At 42.6% G+C, this 25,518-nt stretch overlaps 1 protein-coding gene and 1 long non-coding RNA gene across 2 annotated transcripts in view; one reads left to right on the top strand and one right to left on the bottom strand.

Annotated features, from left to right (window-relative positions):
- Window positions 1-862: 862 nt before the first annotated feature.
- On the bottom strand, window positions 863-9,045 carry LOC145858637 (uncharacterized). Its single transcript, XR_014379115.1, has 2 exons — window positions 8,580-9,045; window positions 863-1,107 (listed from the first exon to the last, which is right to left on the bottom strand). It is a non-coding gene; the product is annotated as an uncharacterized LOC145858637 (long non-coding RNA).
- The window catches only part of LOC106561425 (early endosome antigen 1), a 47,929-nt gene continuing 30,444 nt past the window's right edge, over window positions 8,034-25,518 (top strand). The window contains exons 1-7 of the mRNA XM_014125388.3: window positions 8,034-8,166; window positions 17,413-17,490; window positions 17,630-17,742; window positions 23,191-23,245; window positions 23,336-23,401; window positions 23,606-23,645; window positions 25,301-25,405. Of these exons, the coding sequence (XP_013980863.1) occupies window positions 8,143-8,166; window positions 17,413-17,490; window positions 17,630-17,742; window positions 23,191-23,245; window positions 23,336-23,401; window positions 23,606-23,645; window positions 25,301-25,405 (481 nt within the window). The 5' untranslated portion in view covers window positions 8,034-8,142. The remainder of the gene's footprint in view (window positions 8,167-17,412; window positions 17,491-17,629; window positions 17,743-23,190; window positions 23,246-23,335; window positions 23,402-23,605; window positions 23,646-25,300; window positions 25,406-25,518) is intronic.

The raw sequence follows: 25,518 nt of genomic DNA, 5'->3' as shown, positions 1-25,518 counted from the left end.
CCTCAGACACCCTCCTATAATTTGCACACTGCAAACTGACCACAACTACGCCCAATATTGTTGGATAGTAATAAGTAGTATCATATTGTCTTTACTAGCTGTTTGCTAGTTTACATAGTGAGTTTGAAAGAGGAGCCTTGGCCTAAAAACATGATAATTCAATGAACCAAAGACGATATTCACTTCTCTACAACCACACAGTATTACACAAGAACAAAAGGTGTGTACAAATGTATTTTTAGAATATACCCTAAGGGTTTTTTTTATGTGAGAAATGTTACAAGTTACATTTATATTTATCTGGGAGGGCTATGACATAACTTAAGCTTATTTAAGTTGTTGCTGTGTGAGCCAACACGATTGATCAGTGAAAGCATAAAGGCCGATGACTTACACGTATTTTAAACGGAACACAGAATCAAGAACCATAATATGTGGATCAGTTATATCTAAAGCTAGGAATGTGGAGTCCTATCAAGTGCCTTTACAACCATAGTAACCTGTGTATTGTGTGTCATTCGTAGGCTTTGCATGTGGACAATGGGAGGGAAAACAGATACTTTTAGCACAGATAATTTCGCTTGCCTGGTAAAACCAGCCTGATCACGTGATGGCTCACATTCTATTTCACTTGACAAGTGAAATTAAACTATAGTGAGCTGCAGTGGTCAGTCTGCTTAACTAGGCTATACTTTTGCTGGAAGACAAAAAGATTGTAATGAAAAGTTTTGAGAGGGCTTGTGCCTGGAGCGGATCATCAAGGAGACCATAATGATTTTGAATAGTATTTAAATGTACTGTATGTGAAGATCGTTACACGGAGTGGAACATGGGAACCCAAGAGCAGACTCAGACGAGGGGACTGGGATGAAGTAACCAAGGTATTTATTGAAACACAGAGGGAAGATGAAGTGCAGGCCAGGGAAAGCTCGGGTGGGTTGCAGGAAACCAGGTGCGGAGGCTGAGGCTGGAGCGAGAGGGGTTGGGACAGGTTAAGCAGGTCCGGAAGGGAATCCAAGGGAGCAGTAGAGTGGGGAATCCAGGACAGAGTAGAGGGATGACGAGACATGGAACTGGAGACGGGGACCAGGGTCAGAGCAGGCAGAACTGTAGTGGAGAGGAAAACAGCATCAGGCAAGGAAACCAGGCACAACAGGCTAACAGGATCTAATAGTAACAAACAGCTAGCCCCGTAGATTGACTGAGCAGAGATTACGATCTGGCAGTGTGGAAGTGGCAGGACTGAGTATTTGTAGAGGTCTTGATTATGGAACAGGTTGCAGCTGGTGGGGATCTGCTCTGACTGCAGCACACCTGTCGCCGCCCACAAAATCACACACACAGACAGAGAGAGAGAGAGAGAGGGAGAGGGTACTGGGGGAGTGGTGGCAGGTCAAGGGGACACAAGATGAGCAATAGAGGGCTTTGCAGGAGCAGATGTGACAAAGATGCAATATATGGTTAGCAAATGTTGCCAAAACGACTTGGTTTGATTTTTAATAGGTACAGTTTTATTGAAAAATATTATTAGTTTTTCAAGGGCACTCTTCCCTCCTAGAGCATTAGAATTTGGAGAAATTAAATGGGACATAGCATAAACAAGAGCATAGTGACATGATCAACTCACCAAATGCAAAGGAGGCAGTCACCTATCAGCTCTGGCTTTGTCAGACAACTGAAAGCAACAACTCCCATGATATTACACAAAGCCATGGAAAGACATTAAAATAGCATTTTATAATTATTTTATCTTTCCAGTCAAAGTGGTTGAGGGTTACACGATGTACTTACTGTATTGGTATGCACAAATGTGTTCTCTGCTCTTCACTCTCATGCTTAAATAAAGATACTGTATTTCAATATCAAAACTGGACTATGTTTGTGATGATTGAGTTTCTCCAAGTAGATGATTACAGCTTATGTGAATTAAATGTATTAGTTAAATGTAACATACCAAAGTTTTCAAACTTCAAACATCCTTCAGAGGCATTTCTCTCAACCTAAATTCTATAGACCCCCAAGAGTCTCTACTACAAGAATGGGGGCAGAAAAAAAACCCTAAGAGCTATCAAGGAATGTAGTGGAGTAGCATGTCTACACATATTGTAGTTTCTGTTGGGCAGGAGCTGGTCTGACTTGAATTTGCCTTCCTTATTAGCCCATAACGTGTCTTGTGATCACTTTCTTAGTTTATTTGAGCTTTTCAGACAGCAAATACCAAGGATCCTTCTAGTACTAATATTACTAGTAGGTAATGTGATTTTAGCTTAGCTTTTTTATTTATATTGTCCTTCATTTGGACTTGACTAATTTTCAAGGTATTTTCCAAAACCCCACAAAGTACACTAATTTCCCTTTCTTTTTCCTCCATCTGTCAATCAAAATCATGTACCACATCCTTCAAATTATAGACTAGACTCACTAGAGCTTATTTTTTTAACTAGGCAAGTCAATTAAGAACAAATTCTTATTTACAATGATGGCCTACCCCAGCCAAGCCCTAACCCAGACGATGCTGGGCCAATTGTGCTCCACCCTATGGGACTCCCAATCACGGCCACTTGTGATACGGCATGGAATCGAAACAGGTTCTGTAGTGACGCTTCTAGCACTGAGATGCAGTGCTTTAGACCGCTGCGCCACTCGGGAGCCCCACAACTCTTACCTCAGCAGATTCTTGAGAGGGTTAAATTCAAGAAAGCATATGGTCAATAAACAGGGGAGCTGTTAACCTCTTATAGGTAATGATAACCGATGGGCCACATTGTGATCTTTGCAAACTCCTGCCATTTGCTACATTGGGGTCAGAAGTGGGATGGTGTCCAGTGAGGTTCTGGTCTGAGGTGGCACGCAAGATTGTGATACTAGAAGTGTGGGGACACACTAAATGAATGGACTGGCTACTGTAACGACACTAACCATCGTAGTCCATGACAAACTTCCCCAAGGGAGTTAAATTGTAGTTACGTTTCCTTGGGGTTAAACATTCCCTATTATCCTGACTCAACGTGACTCAAATCAGAGCATAACGGACCTATTATTATTTTATATATTTTTTTCCCCATATCCCCGGATTCCTACTGCAAATTCTGAACATTTTCATCTGGATCTTCGCAACTAGCTAACCGCAATCCCGGGTGACTACTCCTGGCTAGCGTTTCCATCCCGGAGCAAGCACCAATTAGCCTGAAGCTAGCTCGACCAGGGCTCCTGTGCTACCACCGAAGCCCACTCCTGGGCTACAATATCCGGACCACTTCTACTGCCGGTACGGAGCACGGAACCCCGCCGATCCTCTACGACTGGAATACCGACATAATCTGCACAAGGATTCCAACAGGCCCCTCAGGCGCAACGTCCACTGAAGGCCCATTCTGCTAACTGGCCTGCTAGCTATCTAGAGCTACTTGGAACACTACTAATTCCACGACTGGTCTATCGACGTCACCGCACGAAGAGGCAAAACAGACTGACCCCCATCGCGACGTCCCCCAAAGGCTAACTTGCTAGCCCCGGTCTGCTAACTGCTATCTTGCCTGCCCCGGTCTGCCAACTGCTTGCTTGCTAACCCGGTCTGCTAATTGCTAGCTTGTTTAGCAACGGCCTACTAACTGTTAGCTTGTTAGCATTGGCCTGCTAACTGTCTGAATCGCCGTAACCCCAGTCATCCCAACAAATCAATGGACCCATATGTTCACTTGGCTATGCATGCCTCTCTCTAATATCAATATGCCTCGTCCATTACTGTCCTGGTTAGTGATTACTGTCTTATTTCACTGTAGAGCCTCTAGCCCTGCTCAATATGCCTTAACCAACCATGTTGTTCCACCTCCTACATATGCAATGACATCACCTGGTTTAAATGTCTCTAGAGATTATATCTCTCTTATCATTACTCAATGCTTAGGTTTACCTCCAATGTACTCACATCCTACCTTACCTTTGTCTGTACACTATGCCTTGAATCTATGCTATCGTGCCCAGAAACCTGCTCCTTTTACTCTCTGTTCCAAATGTGCTAGACGGCCAGTTCGTATAGCCGTTAGCCGTACCCTTATCCTACTTCTCCTCTGTTCCTCTGGCGATGTGGAGGTTAATCCAGGTCCTGCAGTGCCGAGCTCCACTCCCCAGGTGCTCTCATTTGTTGACTTCTGTAACCGTAAAAGCCTTGGTTTCATGCATGTTAACATTAGAAGCCTACTCCCTAAGTTTGTTTTACTCACTGCTTTAGCACACTCTGCCAACCCGGATGTCTTAGCCGCATCTGAATCCTGGCTTAGGAAAACCACCAAAAACCCTGAAATCTCTATCGCTAACTATAACATTTTCCGCCAAGATAGAACTGCCAAAGGGGGCGGTGTTGCAATCTACTGCAAAGATAGCCTACAGAGTTCTGTATTACTATCCAAGTCTGTACCCAAACAATTCGAGCTTTTACTTCTAAAAATTCACCTGTCCAGAAACAAGTCTCTTACTGTTGCCGCTTACTATAGACCTCCCTCTGCCCCCAGCTGTGCCCTCGATACCATATGTGAATTGATTGCCCCCCATCTATCTTCTGAGCTCGTGCTACTAGGTGACCTAAACTGGGACATGCTTAACACCCCGGCCATCCTACAATCTAAGCTTGATGCCCTCAATCTCACACAAATTATCAATGAACCTACCAGGTACAACCCCAAATCCGTAAACACGGGCACCCTCATAGATGGCATCCTAACTAACTCGCCCTCCAAATACACCTCTGCTGTTTTCAATCAAGATCTCAGTGATCACTGCCTCATTGCCTGCATCCGTAATGGGTCTGCGACCAAACAACCACCCCTCATCACTGTCAAACGCTCCCTAAAACACTTCTGCGAGCAGGCCTTTCTAATCGACCTGGCTGGGGTATCCTGGAATGACATTGACCTCATCCCGTCAGTAGGTGATGCCTGGCTATTCTTTAAAAGTGCCTTCCTCACCATCTTAAATAAGCATGCCCCACTCAAAAAATGTTGAACTAGGAATAGATATACTCCCTGGTTCACTCCAGACCTGTCTGCCCTTGACCAGCACAAAAACATCCTGTGGCGTTCTGCATTAGCATCGAATAGCCCCCGTGATATGCAACTTTTCAGGGAAGTTAGGAACAAATATACACAGGCAGTTAGAAAAGCTAAGGCTAGCTTTTTCAAACAGAAATTTGCATCCTGTAGTACTAACACAAAAAAGTTCTGGGACACTGTAAAGTCCATGGAGAATAAGATCACCTCCTCCCAGCTGCCCACTGCTCTGAGGCTAGGAAACACTGTTACCACCGATAAATCCACTATAATTGAGAATTTCAATAAGCATTTCTCTACGGCTGGCCATGCTTTCCACCTGGCTACCCCTACCCCGGTCAACTGCCCGGCACCCTCCACAGCAACCCGCCAAAGCCCCACCATTTCTCCTTCACCCAAATCCAGATAGCTGATGTTCTGAAAGAGCTGCAAAATCTGGACCCATACAAATCAGCCGGGCTAGACAATCTGGACCCTCTCTTTCTAAAATGATCTGCCGAAATTGATGCAACCCCTATTACTAGCCTGTTCAACCTCTCTTTCGTATCGTTTGAGATTCCCAAAGATTGGAAAGCTGCCGCGGTCATCCCCCTCTTCAAAGGGGGTGACATTCTAGACCCAAACTGCTACAGACCTATATCTATCCTACCCTGTCTTTCTAAGGTCTTCGAAAGCCAAGTTAACAAACAGATTACCGACCATTTCGAATCCCACCGTACCTTCTCCGCTATGCAATCTGGTTTCAGAGCTGGTCATGGGTGCACCTCAGCCACGCTCAAGGTCGACATCATAACCGCCATCGATAAGAGACATTACTGTGCAGCCGTATTCATCGACGTGGCCAAGGCTTTCGACTCTGTCAATCACCACATTCTTATTGGCAGACCAAACAGCCTTGGTTTCTCAAATGATTGCCTCGCCTGGTTTACCAACTACTTCTCTGATAGAGTTCAGTGTGTCAAATCGGAGGGCCTGTTGTCCGGACCTCTGGCAGTCTCTATGGGTGTACCACAGGGTTCAATTCTCGGGCCGACTCTCTTCTCTGGATACATCAATGATGTTGCTCTTGCTGCTGGTGATTCTCTGGTCCACCTCTACGCAGACGACACCATTCTGTATACTTCTGGCCCCTCTTTGGACACTGTTAACTAACCTCCAGACGAGCTTCAATGCCATACAACTCTCCTTCCGTGGCCTCCAACTGCTCTTAAACACAGGTAAAACTAAATGCATGCTATTCAATCGATCACTGCCCGCACCTGCCCGCCCGTCCAGCATCACTACTCTGGATGGCTCTGACTTGGAATACGTGGACAACTACAAATACCTAGGTGTCTGGTTAGACTGTAAACTCTCCTTCCAGACTCACATTAAGCATCTCCAATCCAAAATTAAATCTAGAATCGGCTTCCTATATCGCAACAAAGCATCCTTCACTCATGCTGCCAACCACACCCTCGTAAAACTGACCATCCTACCGATCCTCGACTTCGGTGATGTCATCTATAAAATAGCCTCCAACACTCTACTCAACAAACTGGATGCAGTCTATCACAGTACCATCCGTTTTGTCACCAAAGCCCCATACACTACCCACCATTGCGACCTGTACGCTCTCGTTGGCTGGCCCTCGCTTCATACTCGTCGCCAAACCCACTGGTTACAGGTTATCTACAAGTCTCTGCTAGGTAAAGCCCCGCCTTATTTCAGCTCACTGGTCACCATAGCAGAATCCACTCGTAGCACGCGCTCCAGCAGGTATATCTCACTGGTCACCCCCAAAGCCAATTCCTCCTTTGGCCGCCTTTCCTTCCAGTTCTCTGCTGCCAATGACTGGAACGAACTGGAAAAATCTCTGAAGCTGGAGACTCATATCTCCCTCACTAGCTTTAAGCACCAGCTGTCAGAGCAGCTCACAGATCACTGCACCTGTACATAGTCCATCTGTAAATAACCCATCCAACTACCTCATCACCATACTGTATTTATTTATTTATCTTGCTTCTTAGCACCCCAGTATCTCTACTTGCACATTCATCTTCTGCACATCTACCATTCCAGTGTTTAATTGCTATATTGTAATTACTTCGCCACCATGGCCTATTTATTGCCTTAACTTACCTCATTTGCACTCACTGTATATAGACTTTTTGTTTTCTTTTGTTCTACTGTATTATTGACTGTATGTTTTGTTTATTCCATGTGTAACTCTGTGTTGTTGTATGTGTCGAATTGCTATGCTTTATCTTGGCCAGGTCGCAGTTGCAAATGAGAACTTGTTCTCAAGTAGCCTACCTGGTTAAAGAAAGGTGAAATAAAAAAATTTTAAAAAAATTTAACCTCCCAATGTTTGCTACTGAAATTGTAAAAAAAGATCCTTTGAAAATAAAGCCTGAGCCAATTGATTGAATCAGGTGTTAGAACTTGGATATAACAAAAGCATGCACACATTAGTATGTCAATGGAGCCCATACAGATAGAAAAAGGTCTCATCTTTGTATCTGTGCCATTATGGTGTCTGTGACAGCACCATTGAGGCTCCATTTTAAAGTAGTCAATTTTCTTCTTCTTTTGTGTTTGAAAAAAAGTGTAAAGCTAATATAGGTGATTTACAGTGCTGGAGTTGTGAACCAAATCTTGTGTGTCATTTATTCTGGCCACTATGGCGATGATATACTGTAGCTTAAAGCCATTTCCAAACCATAACACCCAATTTGAAGAAGAAGAAGACAATGCTCTGATGATTGGCTGATCGCTCCCAACCCAAATAAATCCCCACCCAGTTGAATACTTTAAAATGGTGAAATCCCTCAACTGCAATGTACTTGCTAAAATGGGTTATATCCAAGTTTAGTCCTCCAACTATCTCTATGATTGGGTCCTGTTGCCCTCTCAAATACAGTAAAGTCACCGGCTATCCAACGTTTGAAAACAATTAAATGTCTTGAATGTAGCCCTTACTTCAGACTGAGCTCTGCCCCGCCCCAGAAGCAGCGGGGTTGGTCAGGTTTTCCGAGAACCAACAACGGGCGTAAACTTTTCCCTTGGAACATTACTCTTATTTCATTTTACAGTCAAACATCAATCGATATCGAGCATGCTTAGACGGATACTTCAAATGGTAAGATTCCAGAATCAAAGCGGCAGGCGTACAGTTTATATGATACCAAGTCGCTTTCCTTGTGTTGCACAGGCCTGCGCTCTGTGTCTGTCAAGCCAGTCAGGCCGACACAACAAAACGGGCCTAGCTAGCATCAAATGTCCACGTATATAAACTACAGTCAGTTTGAACAGTAGTAGACAGCTAGTGTGTTGGTACCGTAGAGATGAATATATGGTTGGTACAATGTGCCTACTAGCTCAGATAGTTTGGCGCATGGCTAATGTTAAAATGTAGCTAGCTAGCTAGCTAACGTTACGCAAAATGCCCGGCTAGTAGCTAACGTTACAGCTACCTAGCTAAGCTTTTTGGAGGATGCCCATGGGCATGGCTAGCTAATTTGTTCTCTCAAATGGTAACTTTAGAACAATTACCTATCAAACGACACCCCTTAAGTAGACTGGAACTGTGACCTTTTGGTAAACGGGTTGAGTGAGACATCTTCATTTGTCCACGATCGTTGGTTAGCGGTGTCACCGGTGTGCGAGTAGCTAGTTAGCTTGCTAACAAACATGCAAGCAATGAATGGCTTATAACGTTACATGGCTATATCAGGCACTCAAAGGCCAGCTGTTATTGTGTGCTGCTGAATCAAGGCCAAATTATGTGTCATAAGACATTGACAGTTTACGTACTCCTTTCTTTCGCCAATTCTTTGTCCTGTACATGCTTGCCACCAAAACATGAGATAGTTAGGTACACTGGGGAAATCAAAGCTATGGAGTGTTGTAAACGTTAGCCCCATCCCAACACTTCCTGTTGCATGATCGCGGTTGCAGTGGTCAGCAGAACAGTCAGGTGTTCGTGAACAGCTCGTTGTTCATGCTAAACCACAGATACACATTCATTCAGTACATATATTTAGCCTACTTGTTAGTCACCACAACAGTTTTGGCCGGCCATTCTGTCACCTCCAGCATTTCACTTTCATTTCACATTAGGTCGATTTTCCCTTTCCCCTGTGGAAATTGAAAATTCCTCTTGAAACCAGGATAAAAAGAATTTAAGATGCAATATGTACATTTTTGGGTGACCTGACAACATTCTCATAGAAATGTGAGTTATAGATCTGTCATAATCATTGAAAGCAAGTCTAAGAAGTTGTACATCTGTTCTTTGTGTTTCCCGTTTTTAAGTTTCGTTTTTCATATTTTACTTTCGTTTTTGTACACCAGCTTCAAACAAACGAAAATACAATATTTTTGGTTATGGAAAATATATTTCAGATCTTTAGATGGTACAATGATCCTCAACGCCAGTGGTTCCCAAACGTTTTATAGTGCTGTATCCCTTCAAACATTCAACCTCCAGCTGCACCAGGGTCAGCACACTCTCAAATGTTGTTTTTTGCCATCATTGTAAGCCTGCCACACACACACTATACAATACATTTATTGAACATAAGAATGAGTGAGTTTTTGTCACAACCCGACTCGTGGGAAGTAACAGAGCTCTGATAGGACCTGGGCACAAATAATAATACAATAATAATAATCAATAATTTGCTTTTTATTTAGTCATCTTACATATAAAAACGTATTTGTTCATCAAAAATGGTGAATTACTCACCACAAGTTAATGAGAAGGGTGTGCTTGAAAGGATGCACATAACTCTGCAATGTTGGGTTGTATTGGAGAGGGTCTCAGTCTTAAATCATTTTCCACACACAGTCTGTGCCTGTATTTAGTTTTCATGCTAGTGAGGGTCGAGAATCCACTCTCACATTGGTATGTGGTTGCAAAGGGCATCAGTGTCTTAACAGTGCGATTTGCCAAGGGAGGATACTCAGAGCAGCCCAATCCAGAAATCTGGCAGTGGCTTCTGATTAAATTCAATTTTCTCAGAACCGCTTGTTGTAATTTCGATGAGGCTCTCTTGTTCAGATATGGGTAAGTGGACTGGAGGCAGGGCATGACAGGGATAACGAATCCAGTTGTTTGTGTCGTGCATTTTCAGGAAAGTATCTGCGTAATTGCGCACCCAGCTCACTCAGGTGCTTCGCTATATCACATTTGACATTGTCCGTAAGCTTGAGTTCATTTGCACACAAATCATACAATGATGGAAAGACCTGTGTGGTGTCCGTGTTAATGCAGACAGAAAAGAGCTCCAACTTCTTAATCATAGCCTCAATTTTGTCCCGCACATTGAATATAGTTGTGGAGAGTCCCTGTAATCCTAGATTCAGATCATTCAGGCTAGAAAAAACATCACCCAGATAGGCCAGTCGTGTGAGAAACTCGTCATCATGCAAGCGGTCAGTAAAGAGAACTTTAAGCTCGTCTCTCAATTTAAAAAAACTTGTCAATACTTTTCCCATTGTAAAAGCGTTACATGGTCGCTGCCCATATCATTGCATAACGCAGAAAATACACTTGCGTTCAGGGGCCTTGCTTTAACAAAGTTAACCATTTTCACTGTTGTCTCCTAAACGTCTTTCAAGCTGTCAGGCATTCCCTTGGCAGCAAGAGCCTCTCGGTGGATGCTGCAGTGTACCCAAGGGGCATCGGGAGCAACTGCTTGCACGCGCGTTACCACTCCACTATGTCTCCCTGTCATGGCTTTTGCACTATCAGTACAGATACCAACACATCTTGACCATCAAAGTCCATTTGATGTCACAAAGCTGTCCAATACTTAAAAAATATCCTGTCATGTTGTCCTGGTTTCCAGTGGTTTGCAGAAGAGGATGTCTTCCTTAATTGACCCCCCCATAAACATTTTGGACATATACCAGGACCTGTGCCAGGCCTGCCAGATCTGTTGACTCATCCAGCTGTAATGCATAGAATTCACTGGCTTGTATGTGAAGCACTAATTGTTTCAGAACATCTCCTGCCATGTCACTGATGCGTCATGAAACAGTGTTGTTTGATGGCATTGTCTGTATAGTTTTGTGCCTTTTCCCCCAGCATTGTCCCAGCCATATCCGTGGCAGCAGGAAGAATTATGTCCTCCACAATAGTATGGGGCTTGCCTGTCCTAGCCACTCGGTAGCTCACCATATAAGATGCTTCTAGCCCCTTCTAATTAATGGTATCTCTTTCTTTTATACATGTTTTACTACTCGAAAGTCGTCTTTATTCTCGCTCCAAATTTTTTTTAATTATCATGTTTTGTTTCTAAATGTTTGCGCAAGAGTGAAGGTTTCCCGCGAGAGAGTAACATTTAATGTGATTGGATGTTAATTATAATTATGTTTTATTACACCTTTATTTAACCAGGTAGGCTAGTTGAGAACAAGTTCTCATTTACAACTGCAACCTGGCCAAGAATAAAGCAAAGCAGTTTGACACATACAATAACACAGTTACACATGGAATAAACAAACATACAGTAGAAAAAAAATCTATATACAGTGAGTGCAATAGAGGTAAGATAAGGGAGGTAGCAATAAATAAAATAGGCCATGGTGGCGAAGTAATTACAATATACCAATTAAACACTGGAGTGATTGATGTGCAGAAGATAAATGTGCAAGTAGAGATACTGGGGTGCAAAGGAGCAAGATAAATAAATACATTATGGGGATGAGGTAGTTGGATGGGCTATATTACAGATGGGCTATGTACAGGTGCTGTGAGCTGCTCTGACAGCTGGTGCTTAAAGCTAATGAGGGAGATATGTGTCTCCAGCTTCAGTGATTTTTGCAGTTCGTTCCAGTCATTGGCAGCAGAGAACGGGAAAGAAAGGTGGCCAAAGTAGGAATTGGCTTTGGGGGTGACTAGAGCACGTGCTACGGGTGGGTGCTGCTATGGTGACCAGTGAGCTGAGATAAGGCGGGGCTTTACCTAGCAGAGACTTGTAGATGACCTGGAGCCAGTGGGTTTGGCGACGAGTATGAAGCGAGGGCCAGCCAACGAGACCCAGCCAACGAGACCGTACAGGTCGCAATGGTGGGTAGTATATGAGGCTTTGGTAACAAAACGGATGGCACTGTGATAGACTGCATCCAATTTGTTGATTAGAGTGTTGGAGGCTATTTTGTAGATGACATCGCCGAAGTCGAGGATCGGTAGCATGGTCAGTTTTACGAGGGTGTGTTTGGCAGCATGAGTGAAGGATGCTTTGTTGCGATATAGGAAGCCGATTCTAGATTAAATTTTAGATTGGAGATGCTTAATGTGAGTCTGGAAGGAGAGTTTACAGTCTAACCAGACACCTAGAATGTGTGGACAACTACAAATACCTAAGTCAGAACCGTCCAGAGTAGTGATGCTAGTCGGGCGGGTGCGGGCAGCGATCGGTTGAAGAGCATGCATTTAGTTTTACTTGCATTTAATAGCAGTTGGAGGCAACGGAAGGACAGTTGTATGGCATTGAAGCTCATCTGGAGGTTAGTTTGTCGAAGAAGGGCCAGAAGTATTCAGAATGGTGTCGTCTGCGTAAAGGTGGATCAGAGAATCACCAGCAGCAAGAGCGACATTATTGATGTATACAGAGAAGCGAGTCGACCCAAGAATTGAACCCTGTGGCACCCCCATAGACTGCCAGAGGTCCAGACAACAGGCCCTCCGATTTGACACACTGAACTCTATCAGAGAAGTAGTTGGTGAACCAGGTGAGGCAGTCATTTGAGAAACCAAGGGTGTTTGGTCTGCCAATAAGAATGTGGTGATTGACAGAGTCGAAAGCCTTGGCCACGTTGATGAATACGGCTGCACAGTAATGTCTCTTATCGATGGCGGTTATGATATTGTTTGACCTTGAGTGTGGCTGAGGTGCACCCATGACCAGCTCTGAAACCAGATTGCATAGCGGAGAAGGTACGGTGGGATTCAAAATGGTCATTAATCTGGTTGTTAACTTGGCTTTTGAAGACCTTAGAAAAGGTAGGGTAGGATAGATATAGTTCTGTAGCAGTTTGGGTCTAGTGTCTCCACCTTTGAAGAGGGGGATGATCGCGGCAGCTTTCCAATCTTTGGTAATCTCAGACGATACGAAAGAGAGGTTGAACAGGCTAGTAATAGGGGTTGCAACAATTTTGGCAGATAATTTTAGAGAGGGTCCAGATTGTCTAGCTCGGCTGATTTCTATGGGTCCAGATTTTGCAGGTCTTTCAGAACATCAGCCATTTGGATTTGGGTGAAGGAGAAACGGGGAGGCTTTGGTGAGTTGCTGTGGGGGGTGCCGGGCAGTTGATCGGGGTAGGGGTAGCCAGGTGGAAAGCATGGCCAGCCGTAGAAAAATGCTTATTGAAATTCTCAATTATAGTGGATTTATTGGTGGTGACAGTGTTTCCTAGCCTCAGTGCAGTGGGCAGCTGGCAGGAGGTGCTCTTATTCTCCCTGGACTTCAGTGTCCCAGAACTTTTTTGATTATGTGCTACAGGATGCAAATTTCTGTTTGAAAAAGCTAGCCTTAGCTTTCTTAACTGCCTGTGTATATTGGTTCCTAACTTCCCTGAAAATGTGCATATCACAGGGGCTATTCGATGTTAATGCAGAACGCCACAGGATGTTTTTGTGCTGCTCAAGGGCAGTCACGTCTGGAGTGAACCAAGAGCTTTATCTCTTCCTGGTTCTACATTTTTTTTTGAATGGGGCATGCTTATTTAAGATGGTGCCAAAGGCACTTTTAAAGAATATGCAGGCATCCTCTACTGACGGGATGAGGTCAATATCATTCCAGGATACCCCGGCCAGGTCGATTAGAAAGGCCTGCTCGCTGAAGTGTTTTAGGGAGCGTTTGACAGTGACAAGGGGTGGTCGTTTGACCGCAGACCCATTTACGAATGCAGGCAATGAGGCAGTGATCGCTGAGATCTTGGTTGAAAACAGCAGAGGTGTATTTGAGGGCAGGTTGGTTAGGAGTATTTGACATTGTGTTGTTATTTTGCTGAACACTAGATGTGTTCATTTTATTTTTGGCAGTGAAACGAGGCTACTCAGGCGAGGAAAAAAACCTCACCCAAATGTATAGCCCCGTTGGAAAATATAAATGTGCTGTTTGAAAATGTGAAGTGTATATATGGCGGTTTTCTCGCCTGAGTAGTGTGTGTGTGTTCATCTTCAAATAATATTTTTGCAGGAATCTCCTTGCGAATGATTTTGCCGAAGATTGTATCTCCGCCGGCCTGGGCAACCTGAGCTTTTGCTATCTCATCTGACATGTTGCTAGGGGCAGAGGAGTCTTGTTCTGCTTTGAAGTAACTGTACTGTCACGTTAGTCAAGGCATCTGTTGGCTTTGCTTTGAGAATGATATTGGAGCCTACAGAACCTAGAAAAGGCTAATGTGTGGTGGATAAGTATGAGTCTGGTACTTTATATATATATATATATATATATATGAATCACATTTTTAGTTGCGCATTGCTCGTCTGCTCTACACTATACTTGCTTGTTTTATCTCACAAACTGAAATTAGGGGAACTATTGAAATATTAGCAACCAGAAAATGGTGGAGCGATTTTGGCATAATGCATTTTTAATACCATGATTTTCAGGAAATGTATGTAATCCATAGAATGTTCCTTTGGAGGAAGGATTGTTTGCTTATATTTTACATTTATACCTAAAAGCACAATTGAGAAATAATTTTAAAAAATGGCATATTATATACATGCCATTTTTGCCTTACCCAGGCTTCCTTTAAGACTCCATAATGTTTCATCTGTAGGTGCCATAAAAAAAATTGGTGTCATACTTGCTCTGAAATATGAGTAGGATTTTTTTGTTCTTCAATAACTATTGTCTTATGTTAATTTATGAATATTGAAAAATAGATAAATTTGAATATTGAAAATATACTATTTACGATTTGGTAAATGTTTCTATATATTGTTGAACTTAACTCTACGGGCATATCAAAGTTCCAAAGTGGGATCTCTGCTACTTTTAAAGTTATGGCCCATTTTAAACAGAGAAATTGGCATAGTAGGCAATGTAGGCTAATCAGTCACGGCTCTCCCATTTACTTGTCATTGCACATCCTTCAAATCACCAGCAGAGGGTGACCATTTTGAAAACAATTTTACATTCACTCTGTTCATTCTTACAAATTGGATCATAACTCTAAAAGTAGCAGATATCCCACTGGAACTTTGATATTCCTGTAGAGTATATTATGTCCAATAATTCGGTCACAGACTCTGCAGTGGCACTATAGAGCTGCAGGAGATAGCACAAACCCACCCACCATAGCTAACCAAAATAAATGATTCCCTAAATTCCATGCATAGTTGAAGATTACACTGCTTTGTTCTTTTGGTTAATCATCATCATGTGAACTGAATTACTTCTCTACACTCAATGTTGACAATTAGTCAGACAGTAAGAAAGTAGCCCAAATCTAGCCTAGTAGGCCTAGCCTACTGCTTCGAGTTGTGCTTTTGGACTCCTTAGATATAGACTATTACAAGTACTTTAACCTCCTCAAACAGAGTGATTCATTCATCTTTGTGTGTAAGGAGTAGCACTCCTGTTAACCTCTAGGGTATGTGGGACAAAATCGTCCCACCTACTCAACAGCCAGTGGAATCCCGTGGCGCGATATTCAAATACCTTAGAAATGCTATTACTTCAATTTCTCAAACATATAACTATTTTACACCATTTTAAAGACAAGACTCTCGTTAATCTAACCACACTGTCCGATTTCAAAAAGGCTTTACAACGAAAGCAAAACATTAGATTATGTCAGCAGAGTACCCAGACAGAAATAATCAGACACCCATTTTTCAAGCTAGCATATAATGTCACAAAAACCAAAACCACAGCTAAATACAGCACTAACCTTTGATGATCTTCATCAGATGACACTCCTAGGACATTATGTTATACAATACATGCATATTTATATCAAAAAACAGCTTTTTACATTAGCATGTGACGTTAAGAACTAGCATACCCACCGCAAACTTCCGGTGAATTTACTAAATTACTCACGATAAACGTTCACAAAAAACATAACAATTGTTTTAAGAATTATAGATACAGAACTCCTTTATGCAATCGTGGTGTCCGATTTTAAAATAGCTTTTCGGCAAAAGCATATTTTGCAATATTCTGAGTAGATAGCTCGCCATCACAGGCTAGCTATTTTGACACCCACCAAGTTTGGCACTCACCAAACTCAGATTTACTATAAGAAAAATTGGATTACCTTTGCTGTTCTTCGTCAGAATGCACTCCCAGGACTTCTACTTCATCCACAAATGTTGTTTTGGTTCAAAATAATCCATAGTTATGTTCAAATATCCTCTGTTTTGTTCTTGCGTTCAAGACACTATCGGAACGATGACGCGCGGACACGTATCGTGACAAAAAAATTCAAAATATTCCATTACCGTACTTCGAAGCATGTCAAACGCTGTTTAAAATCAATTTTTATGCGATTTTTTTTTCTCGTAAAAAAGCGATAATATTCCGACCGGGAGACGTCCTTTCCGTTCAAAGACTCAAAATCTAAAATGGACTATTCACGTGCATGCGTGTGCCCGTCTCATTGTTCTCAGATCGACCACTTACCAAATGCGCTACTGTTTTTCAGCCATGGGCTGCAAAGTCATCATTCAACGTTCTGGTGCCTTCTGAGAGCCTATGGGAGCCTCAGGAAGTGTCACGTTACAGCAAAGATCCTAAGTTTTTAATAAAAAGAGTCAAGAAGCCCAAGGAATGGTCAGACAGGGCACTTCCTGTACAGAATCTTCTCAGGTTTTTGCCTGCCATATGAGTTCTGTTATACTCACAGACACCATTCAAACAGTTTTAGAAACTTTAGGGTGTTTTCTATCCAAATCAAACAATTATATGCATATTCTAGTTTCTGGGCAGTAGTAATAACCAGATTAAATCGGGTACGTTTTTTATCCGGATGTGAAAATACTGCCCCCTACCCTAGAGAGGCTAAGGGACGTGCTGTTTCAGCCCTCTGTGTCCTGAGGTGACACTAGAAAGTGCCAAGTGCAGGTAAAGCTTAGCTCTGTCGCTCTCTCTCTCTCTCTCTCTCTCCTGACTCAGACACACTCCCTTGTGATGCAGCCCCACATAAATTATTTTAACAGTTGAAAAACGGAAGTCTCTCAGCCAGTTATGGGCGCTGTGTTAAAATTGTATCTCACAGAGCTGTTCTTCAATACCCATTACATGCCAACGCTACTTGTTTGGGTTTCAGTGAATGGATGGCTTAACAGGATGTCCACTGCTGTGACTCATTTTAATTTGACTATGTCACCTCCCTCCTTTGTCTTCTCTCCCTCCCACAGACTCCTGGGAAAGGAGGCTCCCAGAACTCTGAGTCAGACCAGCCCAGTGCAGACCTCAACAATGACCAGACCTCCGAGGTAACACGTGTCTCTTACTTGTGTAACTCACCTGATGGACCGTATTGCCTACTGTACCACTGAATGTTTTAGTTGTGGGGCCATGATCCCTATCCTGTATCCCGTAGTCTGATCATGTCTAGCCTATGTCTGTGTGCAGGGATTCATCTGTCCCCAGTGCATGAAGTCCCACAACTCCGCAGAGGAGCTGTTTAAGCACTATGAACTGTACCACGATTCAGGAGACCAGCCCTCCCACATGGGCCCTGGCCGGTAAGACCACTGTCTTCTTCCTGGCTTTACTGTAGCACACTATAAGGATACTGTGGTGGCTAATTTCTGCATTACCAAATGAGGAGAGTTACAAACTTCACACACCAGTCAGAGTTATAGTTAAACTACATCTTTAATAATAAGAGCTTTGCAAAAGCCCTTGACTTTCAATGATGCGCTATCTCTAATGAACCATTGAAAAGTGTCTACACAAAAGTACAAAGATCTTTTATAGCCAAGATACACCCCTCTCAACGTACAAGACGAACAACAGATACATAGAATGGGTCACAAGGTTAAGTTTTGTATGAAAGATATCTATAAAACATAGCAGACAGCAACTGCTGTGTCAACAGTTTTCATTGTATAGACCAGTGTCTGGTTCTCCTACTCCAAACTGGAACCGTCTCTCCCTGGTACGGTATAGAACAGAACCATTAGCTCCATGTTCTCTGGAATGCTCTTTAGGCTTTATTACCCAAAGACATCATAAATCTCCTCTTTCAGTGCTATCTCATAGAGGCCCATCCTCAGTAAGACACACACACATATATAGACAATGTTCCATTCTGTCCTCCTCCCTTCCTGATATTCTGCATAGCACCAGGGATATGTGAAAGACAAGCCTGACCTCTCCCCTCTCTGCGCCCGAAGTGACTGAGCCCCAGCTAAGGGAAAAGTGCAACTGCCAACATTCATTATCCAAATTGATACATTCTAATGACAAGTATCTCACATAAGCATATTATGCAAATAAAACATCTTAATTATCTATGTTACCCAACTAATTCTGATTCATCCGCCACAATACTTAGTTGTGCTGTCCTCTTGGTATTTTTGGTATTTATTAGGATCCGCATTAGCCGCTGCAAAAGCAAAACAAACTATTTGTCACATGCGCCGAGTACTTACTTACAAGCCCTTAACCAACATTGCAGTTCAAGAAAGAGAAAAGTAACGCAATAAAATAACAATGTCAAGGCTGTATACAGGGGGTACCGAGTCAACATGCGGGGGTACAGGTTAGTCGTGGTAATTTGTTAATGTAGGTAGGGGTAAAGTGACTATGCATAGATAATAAACAGCGAGTAGCAGCAGTGTACATTTTTTTTGGGGGGGGGGTGTGGTGTCAATGTAAAATAACCCGGGTGGCCATTACATTTTTTTGTTCAGCAGTCTTATGGCTTAGGGGTAGAAGCTGTTAAGGAGACTTTTGGTCCTTGACTTGGCACTCCGGTACCGCTTGCTGTGCGGTAGCAGAGAGAACAGTCTATGACTTGGGTGATTGGAGTATTTGACATTTAAAAAAAATATCTTTCCTCTGACACCGCCTAGTATATAGGTCCTGGATGGCAGGAAGCTTGGCACCAGTGATGTACTGGGCCGTATGCACTACCCTCTGTAGCGCCTTACGGTCAGATGCCGAGCAGTTGCAATACCAGGCGGTGATGACATTTCACAAGACATTTCACAAATAGCACATTTCAAACTGCCTGCAAATTGACCTTTCAGTTGCACTAAATGTATAACAAAAAGGCTGAATATGCGCTGTTTAGACTTAGAACCAGGTTTTATAAGGGAAGTGAGAAGATAGGCAGGCTACTAGCAAGACAACTAAAAATGTAGAACACTTCTAATGTAATTCCAGCAATTAAGATGGGCAGTAAGATGGTGACAGTGTGTTTCAACATTTTTATGAAGATTTATATACATCCTCCTTTTCAGCAAGCCCTATAGATATGGATACTTTTTTGTCTGGTATATAATTACCTAGATTATCAGATAGCCAGGTAGAGGACCTGGACTGTACTATAACAGAAGAGGAGGTTAGAGACACCATCTTACTGTATCTATGAAAGCAGGGAAACCACCTGGTCTAAATGGAATTCCTGTAGAATACTATAAAAAGTATATTGATGTTCTTGTACCTGTATTGACAGTGGTTTACCAGGAGGCATTTAAAAATTGCTCCCTTCCGGACACCTTTAATGAGGCTTTGATATCACTGATAAATAAGAAGGATAGAGATACTACAGAACCTGGGAATTTTAGAGCTATCAGCCTCCTTAATGTGAATTGTAAGATTCTTACTAAGACCCTTGCGATACGCTTAGAGAAGGCACTACCTAATATTATACATAGTGACCAAGTAAGATTTATTAAGAACAGGACCTGAACTGATAATGTGAGGAAGCTCTTACATCTCATGTGGTTAAACCGCTCAAATATAGTTCCTACCGCTGCTGTCTCTTTAGATGCTGAGAAGGTATTTGATAGGGTAGAGTGGGCTTTTCTCTTTTCTCTCCCTGGTTTTGGACCTGACTTTTGTAAATGTATAGGAGTCCTCTATTCCAATCCTAAAGCAACAGTATTTACAAATGGAATTATGTCTCCTTTTTTTGTCTTTCTAGAGGCACAAGGCAGGGTTGCTCGCTCTCCCCTCCTGTTTACCATAGTTTTATAGCCTCTTGCGACAATGATAAGAACAGATCCATAAGTTAGGGGTGTACATGGAGGAGGCAAATGACACAACCTGCTTATGTATGCAGATTATATTCTACTGCTGGTCTCTGATCCTGATTACTTAACTGTATTGAATCATATTCTAGTATGTCGGGCAACAAAATTTATTGGAATAAGTCGGAAGCAATGCCAATTAATGCCATATGTTACTCTGGAACCTAACCCTATTTAATTTCAAATGGGTTCCTAATGGGATGAAATATTTGGGTATTAAGTTGAGCTCAAATTTGGAGGAAGTGATGGGACTAAATTCTGAGCCACTACTAGTAAAGATTTAGAAAAAATTGAAAATATTAAACTTTCTTTATGGGGAAATATCAATGTGATTAAAATGGTTGTGGTCCCAATATTTTAATTATGTCTTCAATGTTACCTATGAATATTCTCGACTGGTATTTTAAACAATATGACAAATTAACTAAATACTTTTTGTGGGATAGGGGGAAAAAATGGATTAATCGGAAGATTGTGTGCTCACCAAGGGATGTAGGAGGCTTCGCTTTACCAGATGTTAAATTGTACAATTTATCATTTGAACTGGCTAAATTGGCGAATCGTTGGGGCAAAAGGGATGCTGGCTTGGATTGCATAACAATAGAATGGGAACTAAGTTATCATTTCACCCCTGTTGATACTCTGTCACAGTCTTATAGGGGAGAGGTCTGTTGAAACTCTCAACCCAATTTTGTTACACTCAAAAGAGATGTGGAGAACAGTACACAAGATATGTGGAATCTAAAACATGGATACTCGTCATTGTTACACAATCCTAGGCTACGGCTAGGAAAGAAGTCTCTGTACTGGAAACAGTGGCTAATGAAAGGAATTCAAACTATATGTGATCTGTACAATGAAGATATATTAATGTCATACTCAGATTTGGTACAAAAATATGATGTGGGAGACAGGATATTTCTGGAAATATTTACAATTGAGAGAATGTTTTAACCAACTAAAAACAAATCCAGGAAATAACCCAATAGCTGAGTATTTGGAATTACCTGAAAATAAAGCAGCCATTTTTGTACTCAGTATTTATCATCTGAAGAGTAAAGACTGTAAAAACCTCAGAACAAACAATATGGCAAATTGACCTTAAGTGTGAAATTGAGGATGATACCTGGTTGAAGAGCTTGTCCAGCTCAGGGAGGAAAAAAGGGAAGCTGGTGTAACTTAGGTTTTATTAGACCCCAACAAGGCTTCATAAGAAGACAAACAATTCTCTGTCCTATTGGTAGAAAAGAAACAGACATTGAATAGCCCTTTGAGCATAATTACACTTTGGATGGTGTATCAATGCACTCAGTCCCTACAAAGTTACAGGCACCCTTCCTAACTCAGTTGCCGGAGAGGAAGGAAACCGCTCATGGATTTCATCATGAGGCCAATGATGACTTTAAGCCTCTACAGAATAAAAATATTCCAAAACATGCAACAAGGCACTAAAGTAGTACTGCAAAGAAATGTGGCAAAGCGATCAAATTTGTCCTGATTACAAAGTGTTATGTTTGGGGCAAATCCAGTAAAATACATCACTCCATATTTTCAAGCAAAGTGGGGGCTGCATCATATTATGGTATGCTTGTAATCATTTAGGACAGGGGAGTTTTTCAGGATAAAAAATAAACGTAATGGAGCTAAGCACAGGCAAAATCCTACAGGATCCTACAGGAAAACCTGCTTTCCACCAGACACTGGGAGATTAATTCACCTTTCAGTGGGACAATGACCTAAAACACAAGGCCAAATCTACACTAGAGTTGCTTATACCAAGAAGACAGTGGCCTAGTTACAGTTTTGACTTGAGTCTACTTGAAAATCGATGGCAAGAGATGAAAATGATTGTTTTTGCATGATGCTGCCACCCCCGTGCTTCACGGTTGAGATGGTGTTCTTCAGTTTGCGAGCTTACCCCTATTTCCTCCAAACATAACGATGGTCATTATGGCCAAACAGTTCTATTTTTGTTTCATCAGACCAGTGGACATTTCTCCAAAAAGTACGATCTTTCTCCCCGTGTGCAGTTCCAAACCGTAGTCTTGCTTTTATATGGTGTTTCTGGAGCAGTGGCTTCTTCCTTGCTGCGCGGCCTTTCAGGTTATGTCGATATAGGACTCGTTTTACTGTGGATATAGATACTTTTGTACCCGTTTCCTCCAGCATCTTCACAAGGTCCTTTGCTGTTGTTCTGGGATTGATTTTCACTTTTCGCGCCAAAGTACGTTTATCTCTAGGAGACAGAACTCGTCTCCTTCCTGAGCGGTGTGATGGCTGCGTGGACCCATGGTGTTTATACTTGCGTACTATTGTTTGTACAGATGAATGTGGTACCTTCAGGCATCTGGAAATTGCTCCCAAGGATGAACCAGACTTGTGGAGGTCTACATTTTTTTTCTTCTGAGGTCTTGGCTGATTTCTTTAGATTTTCCCATGATGTCAAGCAAAGATGCACTGAGTTTGAAGGTAGGCCTTGAAACACATCCACAGGTACACCTCCAATTGACTCAAATGATGTCAATTAGCCTATCAAAAGCTTCTAAAGCCATGACATCAATTTCTGGAATTTCCCAAGCTGTTTAAAGGCACAGTCAACTTAGTGTATGTAAACTTCTGACCCACTGGAATTGTGATTAAGTGAAACAATCTGTAAACAATTGTTGGAACAGTTACTTGTGTCATGCACACAGTAGATGTCCTAACCGACTTGCCAAAACTATAGTTTGTTAATAAGAAATTTGGTTGAAAAACGAGTTTTAATTACTCCAACCTAAGTGTATGTAAACTTCCGACTTCAACTGTAGCTCCTATCATAATCATGATTATTAACTTCTTTTCGATCTTGTACTGTAATTACAAAATGTCCAGTATACCTTCAGAATAATAGTAAACATTTCAGGTGAATGTCCTTCTCCTTTCCTCCTCCAGGGAAGACTTTATTCTTCTCCGGCAAGAGTTGCAAGAACTGCAGACCTCGCTCAAGGTACCATCATACATTTTTGGGGAGAGATTAGGCCTATAGAGAATTTTAGGTTTATTGCTCTTCACTGCGTAACGCGTGTGTATCTGTCAGGAGGAGCGATGGTTCTCTGGCGAGCTGAAGAAGGAGCTGGACAAAGTGCAAGGACACCTGAAGCAAGTAATTCCTCTAAGATGTCTACTATCAAATGATATCTCATTATAGCCACTCCCGTAGAAATTAAACATTTGAATATTCATTTTTCATGGCTTCTCTCATCTTGCCAGAATACCTGAGGGAGATGACATTTTGACAATTAAGCAATTCTTATGTGTGATACACTGCTTAGCTGGTATGGACATATCAGTGTTCCTCTCGTTTCAGGGTCAACATAATGACGGCCAGCCAGGCTCAGAGGATTCCGGTGAGTGATTTAAGATCATGTTCATTAAGCCACAAACAGAAGAAAACCTTACCGAAACAGAGAAGTTCTAAACTCAGCAAAAAAAGAAACATCTCTTTTTCAGGACCCTGTCTTTCAAAGAAAATTAATAAAAATCCAAATAACTTCACAGATCTTCATTCTAAAGGGTTTAAACACTGTTTCCCATGCTTGTTCAATGAACCATAAACAAGTAATGAACATGCACCTGTGGAACGGTCGTTAAGACACTAACATCTTACAGACGGTAGGCAATTAAGGTCACAGTTATGAAAACTTAGGACACTAAAGAGGCCTTTCTACTGACTCTAAAAACACCAAAGGAAAGATGCCCAGGGTCCCTCTTCATCTGTGTGAATGTGCCTTAGGCATGCTGCAAGGAGGCATGAGGACTGCAGATGTGGCCAGGGCAATACATTGCAATGTCTATACTGTGAGACGCCTAAGACAGGACAGACAGCTGATCGTCCTCGCAGTGGCAGACCACGTGTAACAACACCTGCATAGGATCGGTACATCCGAACATCACACCTGCGGGACAGGTACAGGATGGCAACAACAACTGCCCGAGTTACACCAGGAACGCACAATCCCTCCATCAGTGTTCAGACTGTCCGCAATAGACTGAGAGAGGCTGGACTGAGGGCTTGTAGGCCTGTTGTAAGGCAGGTCTTCACCAGACATCACCGGCAACAACGTCACCTATGGGCACAAACCCTCAGTCTCTGGACCAGACAGGACTGGCAAAAAGTGCTCTTCACTGACGAGTCGCGGTTTTGTCTCACCAGGGGTGATGGTCGGATTCGCCTTTATCGTCAAAGGAGCGGGATTGATTTGGAGGTGGAGGGTCCGTCAAGGTCTGGGGCGGTGTGTCACAGCATCATCGGACTGAGCTTGTTGTCATTGCAGGCAATCTCAATGCTGTGCGTTACAGGGAAGACATCCTCTTCCCTCATGTGGTACCCTTCCTGCAGGCTCATCCTGACATGACCCTCCAGCATGACAATGCCACCAGCTATACTGCTCGTTCTGTGCGTGATTTCCTTCAAGACAGGAATGCGTGTTCTGCCATGGCCAGCGAAGAGCCCGGATCTCAATCCCATTGAGCACGTCTGGGAACTGTTGGATCGGAGGGTGAGGGCTAGGGCCATTCCCCCCAGAAATGTCCGGGAACTTGCAGGTGCCTTGGTGGAAGAGTGGGCAACATCTCTCAGCAAGAACTGGCAAATCTGGTGCAGTCCATGAGGAGTAGATGCATTGCAGTACTTAGCATCTGGTGTGGCCACCAGCTGCATTGACTGTTACTTTTGATTTTGATCCCCCCCTTTGTTCAGGGACACATTATTCCATTTCTGTTAGTCACATGTCTGTGGAACTTGTTCAGTTTGTCTCAGTTGTTGAATCTTATGTTCATACAAATATTTACACTTGTTAAGTTTGTTGAAAATGAACGCAGTTGACAGTGAGAGGATGTTTCTTTTTCTGCTGAGTTTATATGTAATCGTCCAATAAGAAATGTCTGTTTTTCATTTTCCCTTGCACAGTGTTGTGTTATGGTATGTTCAAACGATCACGAACCAGTTCTTGAATTGTTACTTTTCTTCTTGATGCTCATTCCTTTGCGTTTCTCTGTGCAGCCCTGGCGGTTAAGCTGAACCAGGCAGAGATGGAGAAGTTTAACATCACGCAGATGAAAGACCTGTTGGAGCAGAAGGCTGCCCAGCTGGCCACAGAGATAGTGGGTTAGTGTGTGGCGGCCTGGCAGCTATCTTTAAATCCACAGTCTGTGTGACTGTGCTGCTGGCTGCTCTGTTAGAAACCATATTGGATATTCTTCTCCACACTTCGTATCTGG

The sequence above is a fragment of the Salmo salar genome, chromosome 10 (genome assembly GCF_965601325.2).
Source record: "Salmo salar chromosome 10, fSalSal1, whole genome shotgun sequence".
Taxonomy (NCBI): Eukaryota; Metazoa; Chordata; class Actinopteri; order Salmoniformes; family Salmonidae; genus Salmo; species Salmo salar.
The sequence above is the reverse complement of the archived record's forward strand: the minus strand, read 5'-3'. Positions and strand labels throughout refer to the sequence as shown.